The sequence below is a fragment of the Penaeus monodon genome, chromosome 11 (genome assembly GCF_015228065.2).
Source record: "Penaeus monodon isolate SGIC_2016 chromosome 11, NSTDA_Pmon_1, whole genome shotgun sequence".
Classification (NCBI taxonomy): Eukaryota; Metazoa; Arthropoda; class Malacostraca; order Decapoda; family Penaeidae; genus Penaeus; species Penaeus monodon.
Window position 1 is genome coordinate 28,288,853 of NC_051396.1, and position 25,466 is coordinate 28,314,318.

Consider the following 25,466-nt stretch of genomic DNA (forward strand, 5'->3'; position numbering starts at 1 on the left):
CAGGAGCGCCTGCTGGCAATCCCACCGCCACGGTAAGCACCGAGTGTCAGACCAACAAATGAGACAGCCATAAAAAGCTGACACAGGCCGGGCCATAAGTGAAAGGCCCGGGCGAAGCCAGAACTTCGCAAATCTCAAGCAAGCAAGCAACTCTACAGGCTGTGGTGCATTGCTGCGCGTACAGCCATAATCTGTAGACTAAGGGGTGTGTTATAATGCTAGTACATGTGACCCATCTGGAAGGGGTGAAGTTACCTGCAACTTACTAAGACAAAAATACCTTTTGATAATAACAATAAAGGGCCATAAAATTACCCTACTTTCTTATGGTTGCCTGCAAGTGTCATTGTTTACATACAAATATTATTGTGATATCGCCTGGCTGCAAAGTAGGGCAAAATGGATGAGATAAACATCTTGTCTTGGACAGAAAGTAAGGGTTCTGAACGGTCAAAACATATTGTCCATCGTGTCCAACTTGTTGCACAAGGAATTCTGAATGAAGCATTAGCCTGTCTTTCCAGAATAGTCATGGGGGAGGTTAATTGACCTTTGTCAGAGTGCTAAGAGCATAGCTGCAGATGATAGATGCAGAGGCCTCTCCTTAATATTATGGTCATTCTTAAGCCTGAAACCCAGCAACTATTATATTAACTATTATATTATTATTATGTTAACTATTATATTAACTATTATATCAACTATTATATTAACTATTATATTATTAACAACTATTATATATCAACTATTATATTAACCCAGCAACTATTATATTATTAACTATTATATTATATCAACTATTATATTTTATATTCTATTAAGATTTCTGGATTTCTTCTAGGTGCACAGTGAATGGTAAAAAAATCAACTTTCTAGTAACCAGTTTTTATTCCTATGAAATACAAGCGATACTGGATAGTGCAGAAGATTCATTGAGCATGCGTGGCTGTACTGCATTTCAGAAGGTTGCGTAGTCAGGGTTAAGAGGGTCAGGATGGCAGGAGGGTGTCACAGATGATGTCACTTGAGGTTCATTAGATTTTAGCCTGGCTTGGTGGGAATTTTTGATATGCAGCTCAGTATATCTGTCATCTTAAGATGTCTGGCTCAGTTTACAAGTTAAAATTCAGTAGAAAGTTTGGTAGCTTTGCTGAGTAATAAAAGAATTAGCTAGAACAAGGTAGACTAACCAACTGTTTTAAGTCCCTAACATGATTAACGTGATGGGCAACACACCTTCAGTAATAAGACCAGAAACTTTATGATTGCTGAGATCTCAGCTGCTTACTCAAAATGCCAGCTACATATTTTCAGAGGAACTGAAAGCTACATACTCTGATTTAGACTAACATGCACAATTTGATGAAAAACAGTTTTGCTTATTTGAAATCTCACATAAAAGGAAAAGAATTTAACTAAAAGTGTTTTTATTTTTACCAAGGGTATGCTAATAGCTACTTTAGTATCAAGGTAAGGATAATCTCCTGTCCTGAACATGGATAGGCACAGATTTTAGTGATATGTATTTTTGAAGAACAAAAAGAAAGTAAACTTAATAAATTTGTTCATGTAATAAAGGCAAATAGAAATTAAAGTGTAAAATTTACATATATATAATATATTTAGGAATTCATTGCAGTACAGGTGCACTTGCCTGGGACTAAGTCCCCAATTTCACACCTCAAAATTTACTCAACAATGTAAATTGCTGTGACTGAGCATGAGCACCCCCTCAATACCCCCCTGTAAACATTATCATCACCTAAGTATGCATGGCAAGAGAGAGCCCCACATTTTCGTGAGAGAGAGAGAGAGAGATTGATTGATTGATTGTATTCTCTGTCCTTATGATAAAGGCATTATCATAATACTGAGAGAGAGAGAGAGAGAGAGAGAGAGAGAGAGAGAGAGAGAGAGAGAGAGAGAGAGAGAGAGAGAGAGAGAGAGAGAGAGAGAGAGGTGTGTGTGTGTGTGTGTGTGTGTGTGTGTGTGTGTGTGTGTGTGTGTGTGTGTGTGTGTGTGTGTGTGTGTGTGTGTCTTGTTCATATGATGATAAAGGCAAATTGAAATTTGTATTATCTTTCAATATTCAGCTTCTTGAATTTCCCCTATTTTCATTAGATCTCACATATGAATTACAACAAAAAATAAAAAAAAATAGATAGAAATAAAACATGCCTCTGAAAGGCCTAAAAATATAGATGTAATATATATATGATTTAAACTCCCACTACCTAGTTCACATTTCCTTTTAAATGTACAATTATATGTGAGATCAATATCACATTAGCTCTTGTGATTATAGCAAAGACCAGTAACTTTAAGAAGACTATATATACTTCTCAAAATGATGTAGGTTATTCATTAGGATGAATGACCTGTGTCCACTCTGACAATGTGCTCATCCATGAATCTGTTGCGAATTCTGCTGATTTGAAAGAAGGACATAGAATATTCCAGGAAGTTAAGTAATTCCAAGCTATTTTTCATTTCCAGTCATGTACTCTATACAACCACCAAAAAGAACGCTTTTCATGATGAGTCAGTAGCATGAAGGCATGGAGTTCGCAACATTTATGCATATGTTTAAGATGCCAGATTACTTCCCATGCTTCACAGTTGGAAGCTGCTATAATTATAAATGTGCTATAATAATGTGATACTGATCCTTGGTATAAATTTTTCATGATATCACTTCAGTATTATAGCACTTTCTATACAAATGGGTGAGAGACTTGCCTCAGTGCCCCTCTTTACAGACCCTTCTTTCCTGCTTACCCTCCTACCTTGTGTAATCCATGATGTAGCCTAGTATGAGTAGCAGGAGAACTTTGGATTGTAACAGTATATGGTCATGAATATCCAGTTTCTTGGTTCTGGATACTGTATAAGCTATAAAAGCATACCTAAATTGTACTTCACCAATAGTAATATTGAAAAAAAATATGATTGGTAGGGTTATATTAGCTTGGTAGTGATAACTGGATTTTAAATCCAGATAATGATTTTTTTTAGCAGATTAGATAACCTTTTTTGAATGGACTTATAAGCAGATTAGGTAATCAGACCAAGTTAATATAGCATATGCCATTGTTTGGATATATGATTTTGCAGGTAAAGAATTAGGGATGAGTTTATAAGAATGTTATTGAACAGGAATCAGTACAGGAGTGCTGAAGGCCAGATTATCATTGTGGTTTCCTGACTTTTTATTCTCTTGTAGGTTTGCCAGTATTATTCTCCTTAACTGGGAACAAAAGACAGTTAGTAAATTTAACCACTAAATGGGAATTTCATTAACAATATTCACATCAGTATCGTCAGAAAATTGATGAATTTGGATGAATATAGTATCTTTAAGATTTGACAATAATACAAATATTTATAATGTATGGTAAGTATTGGTGTATTTCACTTAGGTATCTCAGTCAGAGCAGTCTTTTCCTTAAAGTACGTAACACTTATTTTTCCTCCACAACTAGTGATGTTAAGCTCATAGTCATGATACAGTGAAATTACCATAACAGCAAGAAAATTAACTAAACTGGTTCCTCAGGCAACTAGGAATAGACTCACACAATGTTACTGGTCCAATTACAGCTGTTCTTATTTATATCATGATGAATCGTTTAGTTTTATTTACATAGCATCCGTGATGAGGAAAGGAGTCATTTTTGCTTATTCCTGAATAGTTTCTTTCTCAGAATTTTTTGTAGATTTTCATGTTCCTTCCAAATTGTGTTCTTACATGGTTTATGTTAAAAGTGAATCTTCACTTTTTCTTCCTTGTTTTTTTCTTTTCTCTGTCTCTTTCTTCTGGACTTCATATTGCTCACCCCATAAAACAATTAATTACTCTTGGTCTTGATTTCAGAACCTGGGCCAGAATTAACCTAATCTTGGTCATAATGAAGAAATAGAAAAACTTTAACATGAAGAAGAAGAGGGGAACCAAGAAAATCAAGAAAGAGGTGGTTGAAAAGGAGGAGGACAGCAAAGTAATCAAAGAGCAGAAAGAAGCATTACCCACTGTATCTGCCAGGGAAGGCTTGCACAATACAACAGACTTGAGCACCATCATATCCAGCTCCCTTTCATCAGAATCGAGCGAGGAAAACTTCCCTCTCGACCCAATGAACATTAGGGACATCAGTGCCAGTATATCAGCATCTGAATTTATCTCATCAAGGAGGAAGGGAGAAATCTGGGATGAGATTTGCTCAGAGGTTGCAAGTAATGAAAGTAGCTGATAGTGTTGTAACTTTTTCTTCTTTCTTTTTCCTTTTGTGATTTAAATTCTTGATAGTGCAGTGATTAAGTGCATTTAGTGATTTTGGTCTTTTGAGTAAGTATTTGACATGGAGTACTTCTGGACTTGTTAATACCAAAGAAAAAGACTGAATGATTGTCATAAGGAATTCCAAGATGATCAGTTTTATGTCATGAGATCCATAGTAAGGGCTAAGACGGTGCCTTCTTTTGGAGGACTCTTGATTTGGTATTGAGAGACCATTTCCCTGAGTGGATGCCCTTCCAAACCTTGGACCGAAGCCAGGCCTTGATCCCCTGTACTTTGAGACCCTCCTGGGCCCCAGCTACACTTTATTACCATTTCACTACAACAGCCCCTATAGCACATCATCAATTTTGAGATACTGAAGCTTTGGTGGCTGATAGCAGTGTGAAAGATATTTATATAATTGAAGGTAAGGATTTTTATCCTGTAGAGTAGTAATTATTATTATTATTATTATTATTATTATTTATTTATTTTTTTTATTTATTTTTATTTTATTTATTTATTTTTTTTTTGCTAGCTTTTACTTTAAATAGATTCCCATCAGCAAATTTAGGAACTATCATCATTCTCTAAAACATTGGATTTGTGAAGATATTGCTATTCATTTCATTATTCCCATCCCAGCTTTCAGTAATTTTTTTTTTATTATTATTTCTATCAGGGCCAAACTAATGCAAGATGACAGACAGAGTGGTGGTACTCTTAGACATGGACTGCTTCTATGTGCAGGTGGAGGAACGGGACAACCCTCACATAAAAGGGGTCCCGGCGGCCGTGGTACAGTACAACTCTTGGAAGGGTGGTGGGTAAGTAGCTCAGTCTTTAATGTCCTGTTCTTTGTAAATTAATGTCTTCCAATAAGGGCTCTCGTAATCTGTGGATGGCGTGGACTCTGACCATGTACAATTGAGTAAGCTGTGAATGTTTTTCGTTGTGTGCCTGGAGAATAGTTTTATTGTTTTTTAAAACTGTCATTTTATCATTATTAATTAATGCTATTATTGTTATTGTTGTTATTATTATTATTATTATTATTTTTTATGTTGTTATTGTTATTATAATTATGGTATTCTTTGTTGCTATTATTATATATATATTTACTTAATAATTTTTATTGTTATCATTATTGTTATTATTATTATTATACTATTATTATATTATTATTAATATTATTATTATTATTATTAATGTTATTGTAATTATTATTATTATTATACTATTATTATTATTATTATTATTATTATTATTATTATTTTTATTATTATTGCCACCACTGCTAGTACTATTAATATTATAATTGCTATCATTATTATTATCATTGGTACTTGTTGTTGTTGTAGTAGTAGTAGTAGTTATTGGTAATATTGTATCTGCCAAACAGAGGAGGTTCCATAATTGTCATGGTATAATGATTGGTTAATTGGTTTGTTGGCAGGACTCCTTGAAGAGGCGACGTAAACATTTTGGGTGGGTTAATCAAGGGCCTAGTTAATTTAGATATGGGTGTGGCTTAATAGAATAGGAGTAGATTTGTGGTAAACAGCGGATGTCTAGGGTAGGTTATGAATGGATATCTGAGTAGATGAGGGGAGAATATTGAGTAGATTTATTGCAGAGACAACACATGCAAAAAGAACCTGTTTTAAGTACCTGTGTGACTCGCATTGAACACCTTAGAATATAGCATCTTTTTATATGACAGTTTTCAGATGTTGCTTGGCATTTCATAATTTCTGGACTACTGTACTTTTATTTTATGCAACATTATATGTTCAAACACTTTGGTTATATGGATTATACATCAAATTTTCAGTGAGAAATCTTTTTCAGTATTATAAGTAACGATTCCACAGGACAGAATATATCGCATAAATTCAAGCACTTTAAATACTATTTGTTTGATTTATTTTAATACCTCTTCCAGAATTATTGCTGTCAACTATGAAGCACGAGCCTTTGGTGTCAAAAGAGGAATGCGGGGAGATGAAGCTCGTGGAAAGTGCCCTGACATCCATCTGGTTCAGGTGCCTGTGAATCGTGGCAAGGCTGACCTCACCAAGTAAGTGTCAGTGAAGGATGTTCAGAGCTTTACCACAAAGTATAATGCATAGAAGTGTTATGCATAGTATGGAAGGAATATCAGAAGTAAATCATGTAAGTGTAGTATTTGTGAAAGATTTAGTATACAGTATCCTGGCACTAGTTAAAGTTTTAGTATATTGTTTACTTGATGAATATCAAATTCTGTAACTTGTCTTTTTATATAAAAGAAGTATTTTGTTTTTACTAAATCAGAATTTCATATCTAGCAGATACTGGTACCAAATATTTATCTTCTGTTAGATATAGCCTATAGCATATTTAACACAAATTACATACAAAATTATGACTCATAAGCATAGGCAAGCTTGGAATTTGTAGCTTTAGACTGAATAATATGCATAGATGATTAGCTGATAAGGTGACAATGATTGTAAACACTATATGCAATACTTCAGTCTTTTTTTGGCATTTGTGTTACTTCATGTCCATGTTGTCATTAAAAACAAATGCATCATTCTTGTATCATGTTCCTCTCTCCAGTGCTCTCACTGGATCCAGATGCTTCACTGCCATTATGTGGCCCAAAATATGAGCATTAGGCTACTCTGATGGGTGTACTGCTTGTAGGCTGGGAGCATGCAAACACTTGTGTGCAGTGATGACTCTGTACCTTCCCTTTGCAATGTGGCATTTTCAAGTGTCTATATTTGTCCTTTGATTTGCTTTATTCAGATGGTATTGGACTATTTTTTTGCACAGAGTCCATGTCATTTCTCTAGGTATTCCATAATTCAGTGCAATAATAACAAATAACATTTTGTTATTGGTGTCATTTGTTTATTTTTTCTTAATAATCAATTTTCTGCAGTACAACCTGCACAGCTGGTCATGGCAGCCAGGAATAGGATCCTGAGCATGGGAACAGCATCCTCCCTGGAGCAGGTGCTTTTCCAGTCATGGCTCATGGATAGTACATTCCACACTTATTTATCAACAAAAATAATGTAAAATCCCCTTCCTAAACACCAAATGAGTCTAATCACTCTCCAAGAGGTCTGTGCACTGGTGGCGAGTCTTCCAGTTACCTCAGCCTTCAACCAAAATATTCACAAAAGCAAGTTTGTGTTACCCTGGCCCACAGCCAGATTTTCACATGATGGCATGTTCATGTCACCCCCCCCCCCCCCAGAATTTTTTCATGATGAATTGGTCATGTCATCCACATAGTAGAGTTAACATATTCAGTGTCTGTGGATGAGGTGTCAGTTATAGCTCACCCAGAATAGTTCGTATGGAAAGCCATCATTGTGCTTTTAGAGCCAACATTTTTTCTTCTTCTTTCTTTCTTTCTTTTTTTCATTCTTTTTTCAGATTAAGGTTAAGAATTTAGATTTTTTCCTTTGAAAATTTAAGTGATTTTTTTCTTTCTTTCTTTCTTTCTTTCTTTCTTTCTTTCTTTCTTTCTTTCTTTCTTTCTTTCTTTCTTTCTTTCTTCTTCTTCTTCTTCTTCTTCTTCTTCTTCTTCTTCTTCTTCTTCTTCTTCTTCTTCTTCTTCTTCTTCTTCTTCTTCTTCTTCTTCTTCCTCTTCTTCTTCTTCTTCTTCTTCTTCTTCCCCAGGTATCGAGATGCTGGTAAAGAAGTTATAAAGGTACTATGTGAGTTCAGTGATTGTGTTGAGAGAGCCAGCATAGATGAAGCCTATATTGAATTAACACAAACAGTATTAGAGAGGATCAAGAAGAATAATGGCACCCGCATTACCACTGATATGCTGAAGTCAAGCTGGGTTGTTGGATATGATAAGACTGAGGATGGGGACCAGCCAGGTATGTGGTAATAGTGCTTGTTTTTTCAAATGCAAGATGACTAACTTTAATTTTTTGCAAATGTGTCTGTTCATTGTTCAATGATAATTGAAGAGCAAGATATTAAGAGAAGGGAAGTAATCACATTAATGGCATGTTTTTTCCCCAGGAGTCAGAGACAAAGGTGTCTTTGAATGGTTAAACAGTGTTTTTGAAAATGAAGAGGATGCAACTTTGCCTCTTGATTCCAACCATCCCCACTGGGATAATGTAAGATTAGCTTATGCAGCACTTATTTGTGAGGAGATGCGAGCAGCTGTTTTGGCACAAACAGGATTCAAATGTTCAGCGGGGATTACTCACAATAAGGTTTGTTCATACATTTTGTTTATATTTTGTCTAAACTGACTCCATTTCTATGTCATAGAGTGTATAAATTGGGGTGTTAGTATGTGATAATCAGAGTGTGAAATATAAAAATTTCTTTTAAATAATTGAATCATTCAGTAATGCATTTTTATAGATATGAATACTCTCTTTGAAAAAAACACTTACTTGGTGGCACCCAGAGCGAATAATATTAACCCATTGCCGACGGGTGGCATGTACGCACATGCCATGGCATGGCGGGACCATCTGCCGGGGGCATGTACATACATGCCATAGAGTATGTATGGACATGCCATGAGTTTTTTTTTTTTTTGTTACAATCACGGCAAAAGATTATTTTTTTGCCAGTGAAAGTGTGATTAAGTCGGTTTTAACACTTTCTCATTTTTACCATGCAACAAACAAAAAAAATGCAACAAACCGACGATTTCAACTCCATGATGCCGCACACTGCTTATTTTATTTGGACTATAGACCAAATAATGATCAACTATGGAGTCTATATAGCAACAAATATACCCTTCAGTCTCGATTTATCAGGAAGTTTGGCAAGTAGAGACTGTAAAAAATAATGAAAACTGAAAATACAACATATCTTCATAATATTACGAAGAAACGGCATGGGATATTTGGCATGAGTGGTCGCGCATGCTAGGGCGACAATATAAGCCCCCGGCAGCGAGGCCCCGGCCTCTATGAATGCTACCCGTCAGTTATGGGTTAAACACTGTAGCATATGACCAACTCAAAACAATTGTCTATCCCATATCTACACAAGCTTCATGGAAATTACACATCTTTTACACTAGACACACAGTACCAGTGAATACTTGATAGAACTGATTCATATATTCAGATACAGTGCCATATTATTGTGGTTATACTATGGAAACAACATTAGTAACTTGGTGTTGTATTTGGATTTCTGAAGCATTATAACTATACTCCTATGTAAATGGAAGGGTAATATCAGTGAAGCTAGTGTATATTCTGGCTAGACAATGCTTTCAAGTGGGGCTGAATGGTATAGTGGTTATTTCTGCTCCCTTTAGATATTACCTAAAGTGTTCAAATCCGTATTAGAGAAAGTTATAATAAGAGAATTGCTGGTGTGCATGTTATAACTAAATATTAGTTTTGAGAAATTAAGTTGAGAGTAACTGAAATAGGATTAACCCATTAGCAGCAATAGCATGAAAAACATCATATCCACTGTATTTTTAATTTAATGATTGTTTTCACACAGATGCAACTCTACAAGTTCTTAGTCACCAAGGAATCAATCATTAGTCCTACCTCACATTTTTGCCCTTTTGATTTTTGGCAAGATTCCTTTTTATAATGTTATTATTTTCATTGTCACTATTATTTTGGCATTATTATAATAATCATAATGTCAGTAATGATTGTAATAGCATAAGAAAGAAAACAACATTTTCTCACAACATAAAGGAATGAGGAAAACTAGCACCCACTAATTGACTCCTTGGTTGCTGAACCCTTGCAGAACCATCTATTTGCAACAAAATTCACAAAAAACTACAGTGAACAGCACATAAACCTGTGGCCAGTGGGTTATGGTTAGTTATTTAGTATACAACCATTCATGCCCAAACTTATGAATGATCTAAACCTCTAATGATAATTATGGTGATCCTTACTGAATACTGAAGAATGTAATGAAAGTAAATGAATGAGCACTGACTGTAATAAGATATTTTTTGACACTTATTAACAGTTGGTAAATGTAGGTAGCTATGTGCAACGATTTTTATGCTTAGTCTATATTTTTATTAGCAAATCCTGTATATATTATAGATTACTTGTTATTTCTTAGTCCTGCTTTACTCCTGATTGTTATGATTACAAAAGTTTCTTTTTGTTTCATTTATCTGGAATAACAAGATTATCTCTTAATCCATAATCATTACTGATATAGATTATTATGGAATAAGACTCTGAAATATTAATTGAGTAATATCACTGAGTTCAGAGCAAAGGACTCAGTGTATAGGCCATATAGAGGAACAGAAATAATGAGAAATTGAAATAAAGGTAATTAGTCAAACATAATAACTACTAAACTCTTGTTTATAAAACAATGGTACTGCATATGCAGTATCATTTTATTTTCACTTTCTTTAGATTCATAGGGCGGATCTTTGTGATCTCTAACACTCAGTAAAAACTAGAACAAATTGTTTCCTAATTTATAGTATTCAGAATTGTCATTACAAAGGAAGTATAGATGAAAGAAGATTATTTCCACTTTCTCAGTGTTATAAGCTATCTGTAATGCAAGCTCTATCAGTCCTCAGAATATCACCTGGTGCTTTTCTGGACTCTAAGCAACTACTAAAGGCCCTTTTTGTGGAATTTCCAAAACCCTAACTCTTTGATACATGTTTGCTCATTATGCGCACATTATTGAACCCCTGTTGAAACCTCTTTTTGGTTTGTGTCAGATTGTATGTCTCTACTTTCATACAATTTGATACACTCCGGCCAGCCAATCCAAGCGTGATATTTTTCAGATATATTTCACATAGTCTTAGATAGAGATTTATATTTTCATTAATTACAAATAGCATCGTAAGTTTCTTTATACAGATATCTATTGTAAAGGTGCAGAAAATGTTTCTGTGTTATTTTAGTGTTATTTTTTTATATGATTGTTGTTAGAACGAAATGGTAAGAATTTCCAACATGTCTGAGACACGTGACTTTGGTAAGATGAATGTTTTCCAGAATTATTCTGTACCTCTGTGATGTAACCTAACTGGCTCAAAATATCAAAGAAAAGGTTGTTTATCTTGATTTGTGTATATAATTCAATCAGTAAGAAAAGTAAATAGCTGTCATCACTGGAATTATCCAATTTTCTGATTCAGACATTGAGCTCCCTTGTGGTGGATGCAGTAAGATGCAAAACCCCATGCAACTTTCACTTTTCATATGTATGTAATAAGAAAAAAATGTTTTGACTGAATCTAAAAAATTCATTTGAAAGTTTCCACAACCGTGGGAAGGGAAGAGTGGTGTGTATAAACAAAAGAAGTTGCAGATTAGTCTGGTAGTTTTTCCATTTTATTTGAAACTCTCACAATGTTTTGCTTGTAGATAATATCATGGCAGCACATTAAGTACTGTACCTTTTTTTTCTTTTTTCTTTTTTCTTTTTTTTACAACCTTTGATGATATTGTGTTTTATAGTGACTATGATACAACGTGAAACAGTGTATCAAAGTGGAATCAAGAGTATTTTGCTTCATAGGCCTTAATATTGAAAAGGCATTTAAAGGAAGTTATTGCTCCTTTATTTTAAATGTTAATATAGATGGTGAAACATCTTACTAAAACAATTAATTTCATTTGCCAAAGCTGTAAAACACATTAACTTTAATTATAGATAAGTAAAATAATGGAGATATAGCTAAATAAGGAAAATAGAAATAAATATAATGAAATTAAATCTATACTATTCAACACAAAATCTTGATTGCAGAAATTAGAGAAAGAAAGATAAAAAGGTAACTAGGACCTAGCACTTGAAAAACTACATTTTTTTTTTTTTTTTTCTTTCTTTTGTTTCCTAGAAAAAGAAAAGGTTATGTACTCCCCAAGTCCTCAGTTTTGCCATATACTTCCCGGTTGTGAATTTCTTAGAATCTTCAATAGTAAAGGATGGCCATTTAGCCTGCACCTGACCTCTGTTTGTAATAGACCTGTGTCAACAATGTGTATTCCATTCTTAGATATCTCTGCACACGTACTGCATTCAGATAATCACACCTAAACAGACCAACTTTAGAAAGAGCCTGGTTATCAAGCTAATGAAGTCTATAAAGTAAGGATCAGGTGATCATTCAGTGATAACAAGGGATTTATGTGGGTATGTGTTTTTATTGTACAATTGCAAATCATTTTTATTATTCAAATGAATATTAACCCAGTCTCTCCGGGTATCTTACTTGCAAGTATGTAGACCTAAATTCAGGCATTAGGCTTGCTTCATTCTCAACTCTACTGGATGTTTGGCTTGCAGGCCAGACCCATGCAAATATTTGTTATTTTGCCTTTTTCTGAGGTCTATATTAGTCAGTTATGTTGCATCAAAATTATTTTATTGTTGAGTAGATTCCATATTATCTCACCATTTACTTTACACATTGTAATTTATTTTTCTTTATGACAATATATGTTACCATGTTACCCAGATCCAGTATGCTGATTTTTAAAACAATTCCTATTTATTCATTATTTATATAATTTTAGATGCTTAGCAAATTGGCATGTGGTTTGCACAAGCCAAACCAGCAGACTGTCCTACCGCAGGATGAAGTTAGCCCACTTTGGGATGGTTTGCCTGTAGGAAAAGTACGTCACCTTGGAGGAAAGCTTGGCGACTCACTCACCGAGGAGATGGGCTGCAACACAATGGGGGACCTGGCAAAGTTGTCTCTCCAGCAGCTAATTGGCAGATACGATAATAAAACAGCGTAAGAAGGATAACATTGTGTTTCTTTGAATTATTTCTTTGTGTGACAAAGTATTTGTGTATGTGTGTGTGTATCTGTGAGAGATGCTTAGATGCTCTCTCTGTGAGAGAGGGAAAGAGAGGCAGACAATGTTCCAGAAATACTAATGTTAATGAGGGTTGAATAATAGATAAAGTTATTTACTTCATTTTTGGCAGAATATTCAGCGTTATTCTTTAGAATGAATTATAGGTTGTATTCATATTTCTGTCATTGAACAGTTTATGTAGAAATTGATATAGAAATTTCTCATAATGGCTTAATGAAATTACACATAAAATTACTTTTTCCACTCCCAGTCATGGTAAATAGATTTTGGCAAATGTTTATTTATTAATAATTTTTAAATTATATTTAACGGGAAAGTAAAGTAAATGTTTACAAAAACCGAACAGCATTTTCTTAGCATTTCAGAGGGATGGGGCTAAATCAGGGCTGTAAGGTGGATTTCATATGATTTCCCATTGAAATTCACGTAGGAAATCTCTTGTCTGCCAAGCACCATGAGTAGGTGCATTGTTGTGGTGGAGGAGAATGCACTGATGCAGCTTTCCAGGGTGTTTTTCTGAGATTTTTTGAACAGTTTTCTCAAAATGCATTCATAATAAACAAATGTAATTGTTTACGTGCTCTCGAGGAAGTCAACCAGCAAAATCCCTTCTGCATCCCAGAAGACAATGGCCATAATCTTTCCTCTTGAGATTTTGTTATGACTGGACCACTTCCACCCCTGGGCAGCCACTGCTTTGTTTGAATTTTGTCCTTGGGATCATACTGTTAGAGCCGTGTTTCATCCCATCACAATTCTCTGCAGAAAAGAATCAGAGTCCTCATCTCAATTGTTCAAAATTTCCATTGAAAGATCCACCCTTATTTGCTGCTGATCTGGGCGCAACAACCTAGGGATACATCTAGCGGAAAGTTTGCATAGCCCCAAACTCTCCACCAGAATTGTGTGTGCAGAACCCACTGAGATGTTGAGTGTGTCTGCTACTGATTCAATGGTTATTCGTCTATCCTTTTCAGTCATGTTGCGAACAGCATCAATATTTTCCTTACAAACTGATGTTGTTGGCCTGCCATTGTGGGCTCATCTCCAATTTCATTTCTGCCACTTCTGAACCAACGTACCCATTTGTAGGTTGTTGATTTCTTTGGGACATTGTCACCATAAATTTGTTCCAGAGCGTCAATGATTTGCCTATTCTCCCAACTGAGTTTCACCATAAATTTAATGTTTGTCCTGGCCTCAGTTTTGGGGAAGTCCATGTTGCTTGAATGGTGCCTGACTTCCAACTGGCAGCGATGCATTATTACCTGCATTTAAGGGTTCATGTTTGAACGCGTTCTAACACATTGGTAGAAAAATGTTCAGGTGCACTGATATCAAAATCCTTCCATATGATTTTTAGTTATGGACTCTTTCCATGAACTTTTTGAAGTCCCCTGATATAATGTTATTGACATTAGTTGTGGCAATATAGGATAACATAAAATATTTTCGAAAATCAAGGAAAAGGGGAAACAGGTGAGACATGGAGTACTTATACTTGGCTCATTGGTGACTTAGTACAAGTGGAGCTTACATACCATGCCCATTGGTTCTGGGGTATAGAAGAAAGTTGTTATTGCTGAATAATATTGCTCTGCTAGATATTTAGAGGAAAATCATCAGTCATTAGATTTATTATTTTCATGCAGATAGTTTGTATATTGTTAACATGTCCCATTGAGAAAATAGTATAAGTATATCATTCCTTATTAATTACACACTCATCTCCAGGTTTTGAGGAAAAATTATTGTTCCTGTTAATTCTGAACCCTATCTATTTGTCAAAAAAAATAAATTGTTAATTATTATTATTACTGGGAAGCATGGATCCAGATATCAATTCAAGAATTTATTAATTGCAGATTTATTATGCAAAGGTAGTTGAATGGACAAAAATAGAGCCTCTGAATTCCACAAAAGTTGATCTAGAGAGAATATATCACTTTTTTCTGCTTTCAGTCATTGGTTGTTCAACCTTGGTAAAGGAGTGGACACAGAACAAGTCACTTCCCGCCAGTTGCCGAAAAGTATTGGCTGTGGGAAAAATTTCCAAGGAAGAGAGGCACTAAATACACAAGAGAAGGTAATGTGTTTGGTTATATGTGAGGATGTGGCCCTCCAAGGACCTATTCCTTATACTTTAAATATCTCTCATGCATTTTAACCATATTATTTGTTTATTTATAGTTTAACAGTGCTGGTTATTCATTATTACCGCTTATGATATGGACTTTTCTATGTCAGATTATTATAAACTTATTTTTATTATTTATCCTTATAATTATCATTGATAGGCAGTTGCTACCATATGCTAAACCACTTACACATAGTCTCATCACCATCCCTCATTCCTGCTATCACTATTTTTCTGCAGTAGATAATATGAAATCAAACTTATAGAGTGATAAAGAACCCATGTGTGCCACCTCATTGCCATTGTGAATGAGACCTTAGTTACTGTCAGCCAAATCTGGTATCTATATTGCTGCTTACAGCCTTGTTGCTGTGGGTGTACAAAAAACATACAGTGATGGGAAACACTATATTGTAGCAAATGATATTCACAGGGTAAATGAGAAATCACAATTTCAGCCTCCATCAGGGCACCCTTATACAGAACTTACCCAGTTTTATGGTACTGTCATAACTTTGCAGGAAGTATTCCAGTGATGTTTTATTTAATGAGACAAAAATAATTCATGTGACCCACTGACTGACTCCAGCAGAAAAAAATAGAGAAACTCAGAGATCTGCAGCACATGCAAAGAACATGGCCTTGTGAAGAGCATCTGAGAGCAAGAGTTGTTATTATAAAAAGCTTTCAAGTGAAAGTAGAGGATCCTGTTGCAAAGCTTGAGGCTGACAAGTGATCAGGGAAATTCAGCATAGTTTATTAAACTTTTTTTAAAATGATAATAATAATAATAATAATAATTATTATTATTATTATTATTATGATGTGTGACCAGCACATCCCTGGCAGTCATGCTGAAAAGGTGGCCAGGAAATATTTGGGTAGGGCAAAAGGCTTACCAGTGTGTTACTGGCAACATCACGTGTGCTGAACTCTTGGTTACCCTCCACCTCAGTACTTCCATGTTGTCATCATTTGTCCTGGCCCTTAGTTATATCTGTAGATTCCAATGACCTCTTAGGGGATTCTGGGTTAGTGACTATGCTTGATGCTATTTTGAACAGACAGACATATTCAAGCATGACTGCAAGCATGGTTATTAGTTTAGATGTTATAGGAGGTTTAGAACCTGAAGTAAGGATTTCAAACACACACGCCCGCACACACACGCACACGCACGCACGCACGCACGCACACAGTCACCCACACACACACACACAATCACCCACACACACACAATCACCCCCCCACACACACACACAATCACCCCCCCCACACACACAATCACCCCCCCCCCACACACAATCACCCCCACACACACAATCACCCCCACACACACAATCACCCCCCACACACACAATCACCCCCCACACACACACAATCACTCACACACACACACACAATCACCCACACACACACACACAATCACTCACACACACACACACACAATCACACACACACACACACACACAACACACACACACACCAACACACACACACCACACACACACACACCACACACACACACACACCAGATGAGAGAAGCAAAGTGGAGTGAGAGAGAAAATGAGATGAGAGAAAAGTGAGTGAGAGAAGAAAATGAAGTGAACGAGAGAAAGTAGAGTAGAGAGAGAATGACGAGTAGAAGAAAGATGAGAGTGAGAGAGAGAAAGTGAGAGTGAGAGAGAGAAAGAGAGAGAGAAAGCGAGAGAGAGAGAGAAAGCGAGAGAGAGAAAGTGAGAGAGAGAAAAAAGAGAGAGAGAGAGAGAGAGAGAGAGAGAGAGAGAGAGAGAGAGAGAGAGAGAGAGAGAGAGAGAGAGTAGAACTGAATGAAGGGTATTAACTAAGTTGACACTGAAGATAAGAAACACTGCTTTTAATTGTTCATTCTAGTACATCTAGAGCAGGATATGCAGTGACAAAGAAGTTGATGTAAGATGGAAATAAGGCTTCAGTCCCATTGTTGACTATTCAAAGAATAGTGTGAATGCTAGCTGTTTACAATTATTAATGTAGGGAACAGATGAAGAATTATATAATATTATTGGAAAGAGCATGAAGTACATTGAAGTTGTCTTACTTAAAGCAGATTCTCATAAGTTGTTTGATGTTGTAACCTGTAACTAAAATGCAGTGTTATTGACAGCATGTGCATTTCCAACTGATCAAAGGTCAGATGGGAATATGTTGATTGGTAAGACAGACTTGGCAGAGATGAGTAGACCAGAAGATGGAAATTCATAATTGAAAGAAAAGGATTGGAAATGATACTGATTGCCAGTGGAATATAACTGTAATGGCATTTCTAATAAACTAGTTGCATGGCTTGTGTCTGTTTTCTTGTAAGATATTGGCATATTTACAAGAGAAAAATGAGAATTCAGGGAATAGGCATATGATTAACTGTCGTAGGGGGGAGATGCACACTTCTTGTCAGCTATATTGATATTATTGTAATACTTATTTTGTACATTAATAGAAGGAAAGATGGAACAAATAGAAGCAACAAGACATTTTGTGAGGAACACATTACTTTGGTTAATGTACCAAACTGTGTTTAGTCCATGTTTCACCCAAATCATAACCAGTGAAATTTTTGTGCTACTATATTAGAATATTTGGGGTGACCATTGCACTGTTTTCTTTGCCTTCTGCATGTAAATAAAGCTTCCACTGTCATCTGATGAGATTCCCTTGAAGTTTTATTGGTGCATTTTATCAGTGGCAAAACTTAGTTTATTATGGAATATATTAAAAGGGGACCTAACAACAGTGGAGGTACATAGCTGCATCCTTTGTTTCCACCTACAAGGGTCCTCATGGCAAGCTGCTAGGCTGGGGTTCAGCCTATCTTTAGCTCTTCATGTGGGTTTGATCAATCTGCCCAAGCCATGACTTTCTAAGTTAGCCCTCAGGCCTCCTCTACCCAGGGTCATTTCAAACAGAGACAACTTGGTGGGCAGAATCATCCTGTGGTAATCAAGCTAAGTGCCCATATAGCCTGAGTTGGCAGTCATGATTGTGCAAGTAACAGATCCTGTACCAGTCTAATGGTGTAACTGTTGGTTGGACACATGGTCCTGCCAAATGTACCCCATGATCTGGTGCAAGGACCTGTTACAAATGGGATCAAGACAAGATTCCCAAGGCACAGGACAGCATCTGGGCTTCTCTACCTTATAGTAAAACTGGCAGTATCAGAAAAGTGTTGGTGCAAGAATACAGCCTTGCCTCACTCATGAACTAATAGGGAAGAAGCTCAAGAGATTGCCTCCAACTTGAGTTTGGGAGGTTGGTTCCTTGTTGACAGGTGGATCTGGCAAAGGAATCTTGACACTATCCCCAAGTTAACTGGCAAAGGAATCTTGACACTATCCCCAAGTTAACTGTTGGTGGATCAACCTGGAACAACTCAAAATACTCAGCCCAATGCTCCTGCACTCCACAGGATCTGAGACAATCTGATTGCAGTCACATGTGAGGAGTTTAGATTTCTCAGAGCTTGGTAGACAGAATGAAGATCATTTACTAAGAAATGGCCTTCGACCTGCTTTGCAAGATTCCTGATAAACTGCTCCTTGCCCCATCTCAGCAGTGACCAAGTCCTGCTCACAGGGAACAATGCTAATCATGATCCCGTCAGACTAGCACGCACAAAGCATCCAGTGTCTCTTGCGAGATGAAATTCATGGTCTGTCAGGTCTTCAAGTGCTGCAAAATGACCAGAGATGGCCTCAGCATCAGCTCCTGAGACATTAGGGCTGACAGACATCTCATAGCCAGTTCAATCACAGCCAGATACCACACTGAAGTTGCCCAGAATAATGCAAATATCTTGCCGAGGACAGCTGCTTGTCACAGATGCAAGTTTGGTGTAAAACATCTCTTTTACGTCAAGTTCAAACATCGGTAGGTGCATACACAACAATAAAAGACATGAAGCCAAATGCAAGCTCCTGTCTCAATACCTGTATATGCTCATCAACTAGAGTGGCCTCTATTACCAAGGGCTGAAGTCTGCTGAAGTTGGTGACCAATGCAGCCCGACTAGGAACAAGTGTAGCCACCCACACTTATTGTGCCGTTACCAGGTCTTCTCACCTCTGGGAGAGCAGCCACCTCAACTCTCAGCTGCTTTAGTTCCCTTGACAGCAGAGGCAACCAAACATACTATCGTAAAAAGTGAATGTTCCAAACTTTCACCTTGATGACCTGCCTGAGGTTTAGCTTCAGGCAGTCATTCCAAGTTGACGTCACCTCTGCTGAGTATGTATACACAGTATGGAATTTAAAATAAATCTACAAGCAAAACAACTTCCAATATGTGAGACTGATGACTTCTAGTATTTTTATTTGTAGACTAGAAAATCTTGGTCACTTCTAGTTTTAAAAGTTGCAAAAATGCTCCAACCTACTTGACCAGCTCACAACTTTAGGCCAGCCTCTTGGCAGAGGCCGAGGGAGCTCCTCTGAGGCTTTCTCCCATTCTTCACAGCCCTAAGGGCCAAGTCAGACCTGATTATACTGTCTCTTATTGTGAATCATCTAAGATTGATATCAAGGTTGCACATATGAGACTAAAATGAGAAGTGTTGTCTTTGATTATAGACAAACTGATTATAGTGTTTATGATAACTTTTGAAGGCTTTTACTTGATTGCATAATCAGGGCCTTTAAACTCTACACCTGTATAATATGTAGACAGAAAGGAACCTCTATTGTCAGGCATGTATAGCTGCTACCAACAATGCTTGCCAGCCTTTACCATAGCATTTATAGATGCCACCTATTGTGAGGGAGTTAATCCATTTACAGTGGATGCATTTAGTGTCCACTGATGGCTTCACAAGTACTTTTTCATGATGTGTCTACTATTAAGCCAGATCTATGTTAATCCATTCCTTGAATTTTTAAGTATTTATTGTCATCAGTTGAACGTTATTAGCATTATAGTATAAAAACTTTTCTTTCAAAAAAATTTAAGAATAGGGTAACAGATGTGGTTATGTTGACCAATTGACTTCTTGGTGAATAAGGACTTCTGAAATCATCTATGTATTAATAGAATAGTAAAACAAAACCAAATTGGTTTGTCCATTTACTCATGCACTTCTGGCATCAGAAAGTTACTATCCATTTACCTTGATATTACTGTCCATAAATGCTCATATTTCTACTCAACTTGGCCCAAATATACACTTCCTTCCTCAATGATTAGTAGATCTTAGAAGAAAAAATACAATGGAATAATGTGTGCATACAAATCAAATGAATCATGCCCATAGTAGTCTATTTCATTTTGTATAAAGAGAAGCAAGAGCAAAATGAGCAGGTATCATTGTGAAGTGGATTCCTTGGAGGTGGATAGTAGAGTATGAAGGAAATGTTGTTTTCTTTCTTAATTGGGCATATTAGCACTGTTGGTGATGATTGATGACAGCCTGACATTGAAAGGTCATTGAAAGGTTGGTGATGATTATTTGAAACAGAAAGTGGAGTTTTGCCTTGATGGGAAAAAAATCCTGAGTATAGTGTGGCTATGTCTGGCTTTGTTGCTGTCTCTCTCTGTTTCTGTTGTGATCTGTTCTCTTTCTTTTCTCTTCCTGTTGCCTTTCTCTCTCTTTCCCTTTCCATTTTACTGTCCTTTTCTATCTTTTCTCTGCCTGTTGCCTTTCTCTCTCTCTCTCTCTCTCCCTCCCTCCCTCCCTCCCTCCCTCCCTCCCTCCCTCCCTCCCTCCCTCCTCCCTCCCTCCCTCCCTCCCTCCCTCCCTCCCTCCCTCCCTCCCTCCCTCCCTCCCTTTCTCCTTCCCCCACCCTTCTACTGTCTTGTCTCCACTCCTTCAGCTTCTATTCATGTTTAAAATAATGAGTTCTAGCATAGCAAACTCTTTTCCCTATTTGTTCATGTACTAAGAATGTTTCTGTCTTATTTATCTCCTAGGTTCAAAAGTGGATGCGCAGTCTTGCTGATGAATTGTCAGAGAGGTTAATGATGGATCAAACAGCAGTAAGTTGATCATGATTGATAATCGTATGAGTTTGGATGTTTGCTGTGACTGCCATAGTAAGAATGATTATTATTGTTATTATAATTATTGTTAAGGAAAGATGGGAAATCTTGATTGTTTGCTTATATTTTAATCCAAAGTGTTTAGGGAAGTGTGATTGTTGAATACATTACTCATTTTGCATATTTTTGTTGAACTGCAGAATAAAAGAAGAGCAAAGACAATTACAGTTAGTGTGAGATTGGATGGAGATGAACGATGGACTTCCCTTTCGAGATCATGTAGTCTTCCGTCGTACAGTGCAGAGCGCATAACCCAAGTAGCCATCTCACTCATTCAGCACACCAATGAAGCACCCCCAAAGGATTCAGTGTGGTTAGTATCTTAGTATATTTTTTGAAGTAGGCTAAGTAATTTTTACTTTTTTGCATTATTATTGATTCTCTGCACTACACATGATAGATGTTTAGTTTATACCTGATTTCTGCATTTAATATAACCTGTATACACTTATGTTTATATCATCTTATATGGAGGATACTTAATCTATGGATGCAGGGTACATTTATTGTATTTTTGTTTTAACAACTCTTTATCTGCTCTAGTAGTGTATGTACTATAGTAGCTATACTACAGAAACTTTCCATCCATTTTATGGTGTTTTAGCATGCTTTCTGCTTTGTGTGATGGTACAGGGACATGAACATTGCTAGAAATATTTATGTAGAATACATGTTTGCTCCTTAGCTTATTTCTTTTTGAGATATTCCAGAAAATGTTATGCAAGTAATTCAGCATCACAACTAACCGAGTCATGGCCCTTGGACCTTAGCTCTGCCTAATTATCAAAGCTGTCTATCAAACTGATATATTCTGATCCCATGAGGTCTATAGTCTGCTGATAAAGGGATCAATGTGTGTGTGTGTGTGTGTGTGTGTGTGAGTGAGTGAGTGAGTGTGTGTGTGTGTGTGTGTGTGTGTGTGTGTGTGTGTGTGTGTGTGTGTGTGTGTGTGTGTGTGTGTGTGTGTGTGTGTGTGTGTGTGTGTGTGTGTGTGTGTTTTTTTTAGATACATAAATTGCACTTTTAACCCTTTTCCGACGGGTAGTATTCACAGAGGCCGGGGCCTCGCTGCCGGGGGCTTATATCGTCACCCTAGCATGCACGACCACTCATGCCAAATACCAGCATCCCATGCCGTTTCTTCATAATACTACGAAGATATGTTTTATTTTCAGTTTTCATTATTTTCTAGTCTCTACTTGCCAAACTTCCTGATAAATTATCCTCCATAACTAAGTGAAGGCTCATTGTTTCAGGTCACCAGCCATCAAGAATATAAGTCTCTCAGCAGGAAAGTTTGAGGACTGGGCTGGAGCTAGTTCAGGCAATATTCAAGAAATGTTCAAGAAAGCTGCAAAAGCAAATATAACTTCCACAGTGCCATCATCATTAGTGACAGACTCGTCAATGGATGAAAGTCTAATTAGTATAGAGAATAATAGAACACTGTATTCTTCTCACGACTTCTCTATGGAAAATAATTTAGTTCATGAGGCTAGTCCACTAGTGAAGGAAAATACCTTGGCTAAAACAAAATTAATTCCTAAAGATAACCTTGAATACAGTCCCAAGAAGCCACAGGATGTAGGTGCAGGTTCAAGTAATTCATTTTTCAGGAACTTTCTCTTGCGAAGACAACAGATGAAGTCAGCAGATTTGAGTGAGGAAAGAGAGACTTTGACAAATTCAATCCCTGGTGCTGACAAGATTCAGGTAGATGAATCTGCTGAAGAAAGTGAAAATGCAGATCTCGACCTTTTAGTAAGTCAATTAGAAGAAAATGAAAATGGTGAGGAAGCAGATAGTGGCCCAGATAATAATAGTGAAATTGATAGTAATAGTGATGACGACTCTATATATCAAGCTTCCACTGATATTGATTCAAGTTTTGCAACTCAGAATGATGCTAGTCAAGATCTTTTTATGGATTATGATGCCAGTAATGAGAAAAAAGGAACTATGCAGTTACACATTGAAATTGATGAAGCAAATATTGATCCTTTAGATAATTATGAAGCAGAAAGGACTCTGGATGGACTTCAAGGAGAAGCACAGATTGGTCATAATCACAATCTTGAAACAAACAGTGGGTCAAAAGTGTCAGTTCATGAACTCTTCCCAGATTTAGATAATTTTGATGAATCCTTGTTGCCCATGTTGCCAAGTGACTTGAGAACTGAAGTAGAAAAAGCTCTTGCAGCTCATAAGGCAAGAACAGAAGTTAAACCAAAAAGGACAGGCTTATGGAAATATGTCACAAGCAGCCCATCCAAAAGCACATCATCTCCTGACAAGCAAGCTACAAGTACAAATGTCACACCACAGAATAACAGGAGTGTTATTCAGGAAGGATCTCCACAATCAAGTACTTGTATGGCATTTGTGAATGGAGGCATCCAAAAGGCCACAAAGGTGCTCATGAATTGTCATGAAAGTCCTAAAACTGTGGTACAAGAAAGTACAAAGTCTGTTGAAAGTGTTCAAAACAGTGATGACACAGTGGAGTGTGAAGAGTGTGGTGCTCAAATATCTGCCTTTGATTTGCCAGAACACCTTGATTTTCATGTAGCTCTGAAGCTTCAAACGGATATGAGGCAGGAGATGAGACAAGATTCTGAGGGCTCAACACCAAGGATCAATAGAGACCACAGCAGGAATTTCAGAGGCAAAAAGAGAGGGAGAACAAGTAAAGGGGAGGTTTTAAGTAAATCAAGCAAAATTCAAAAATTGGATTCATTTTTTAGATAGAAAGGAATCAAATTATGTTACCAAGGTTTTTGATGCTCATTTTTAATTAAAGGTTTGCCCATAGGGAATGTTCAGAAAACTGAAGAATTTTGGTGTTCATTTCCAAACTTGATCATTTTATTTATCATGGGAGATTTTGATACAAAGCAGTAGTACCAGATAGACATATAATTACTAATTTGTAAAGAAAACTTTTACTATGTATTTTATCTCCAGAATGATTCAAAGCAGTGAAGTCAGACATACCTAACATGCCAGTTTTCAATTATATTTTGCAAAGATCTTGTGAACATACTTGTTAATATGTCTAAGGCCCGAGGAGAACTAAACTAATGCAAGTTACGCAATTGGGTTTTATCCCCAGGTGCATATGCAGCAACTATCGTGGTAACTCACATACCAGTTAAATTTTGCCAGCTGAAAAGTTATATTGTAATAAAGCAAAAATAATATTGCACATTAAAACTGTTGCTTGATGCACAAATATTTATCTATAGAAATATATTTTTTAATGTGAACTATTTATTTCCTGTGATATGGCCTTATAAAAAGGATAAACTGAAATAAATTATTAACAAAATGTAAGATTTGAAATTAAAACAAATAATATATAACTGCATAGGACAAATTACTGAATGTGCAATCATCATAGGTTTACACAATTACTCACAATGTAACCAAAAATAAGATGTATGAAAGCAAACAAATATTTTGTTCTTCATTAAGTGTATGAAAGCAAACAATTACTTTATTCATTAATACTGATTTTTTCATTTTCCTTGAATCACCTCAGGTATGGATAATTTTCAGGTTATATACAGATCTGCTTTTTGCTCCCTCTAGATATTTTTTCAGGTTATTGGATTGGCAGCAATACAGTGACTCATCAGCAGCATCCACTGACCACACATGGATAAAAAATAAATCAAACTGAATTTAATAGTACCATTTGGTGTAGATGCAATTCTTCATTATTGGAACATGATAATATAGATAAAATAATTTAGCATCCTTACATTGCAAAATTTGGTGGGTCATAAGCTAGCTTTATCCAGTTGACTTTTATTTACAGTGTACAGGGAAATGCATGCAAAGTGTATTACTCAATTCACTTCCTTCATACCAAAATGAACCAAGTGTTAGCTCCTTATAGTAAGACTACAATTCTAATGTTTGCTCTGATGCTTTTTACAAGGTTAAATAGATGTTTGACACAGGCAGTAAGACTAATAGTTTAGTATTATTGTATATCTACACAATCATATGATCTGGAAATGAGAATAGTTTGATACAAATGATCTTACTATTATCAGAAGTTTGTACACTTATATGCATACTACATATACATTTGTGTATAGACATGCTAATATATATTTACACTGATTA

The 25,466-nt window shown here is 36.3% G+C and overlaps 1 protein-coding gene across 2 annotated transcripts; it reads left to right on the forward strand.

The window, feature by feature from the left end:
* Positions 1–4,563: 4,563 nt before the first annotated feature.
* On the forward strand, positions 4,564–24,841 carry LOC119578878 (DNA polymerase eta-like). 2 transcript variants are annotated; one of them, XM_037926535.1, is made up of 10 exons: positions 4,564–4,706; positions 4,962–5,106; positions 6,225–6,359; positions 7,961–8,169; positions 8,318–8,517; positions 12,814–13,037; positions 15,088–15,211; positions 21,204–21,269; positions 21,473–21,645; positions 22,589–24,841. In XM_037926535.1, exons 2-10 carry the CDS (start codon positions 4,979–4,981, stop codon positions 24,078–24,080), a joined length of 2,751 nt encoding a protein of 916 aa, XP_037782463.1. In that variant the 5' UTR covers positions 4,564–4,706; positions 4,962–4,978; the 3' UTR covers positions 24,081–24,841. The 2 variants fall into 2 exon arrangements, with proteins under 2 accessions (XP_037782463.1, XP_037782464.1); XM_037926536.1 differs by having other exon boundaries at positions 12,874–13,037; positions 22,589–24,164.
* Positions 24,842–25,466: the final 625 nt, after the last annotated feature.

Bases quoted from the DNA above. Each gene is read 5' to 3' on its own strand.
- LOC119578878 (XM_037926535.1), top strand. From the start codon at position 4,979: ATGACAGACAGAGTGGTGGTACTCTTAGACATGGACTGCTTCTATGTG. The intron at 6,360-7,960 runs GTAAGTGTCAGT...CTTCTTCCCCAG, and splicing joins GGCAAGGCTGACCTCACCAA to GTATCGAGATGCTGGTAAAG. The intron at 13,038-15,087 runs GTAAGAAGGATA...TTCTGCTTTCAG, and splicing joins AGATACGATAATAAAACAGC to TCATTGGTTGTTCAACCTTG.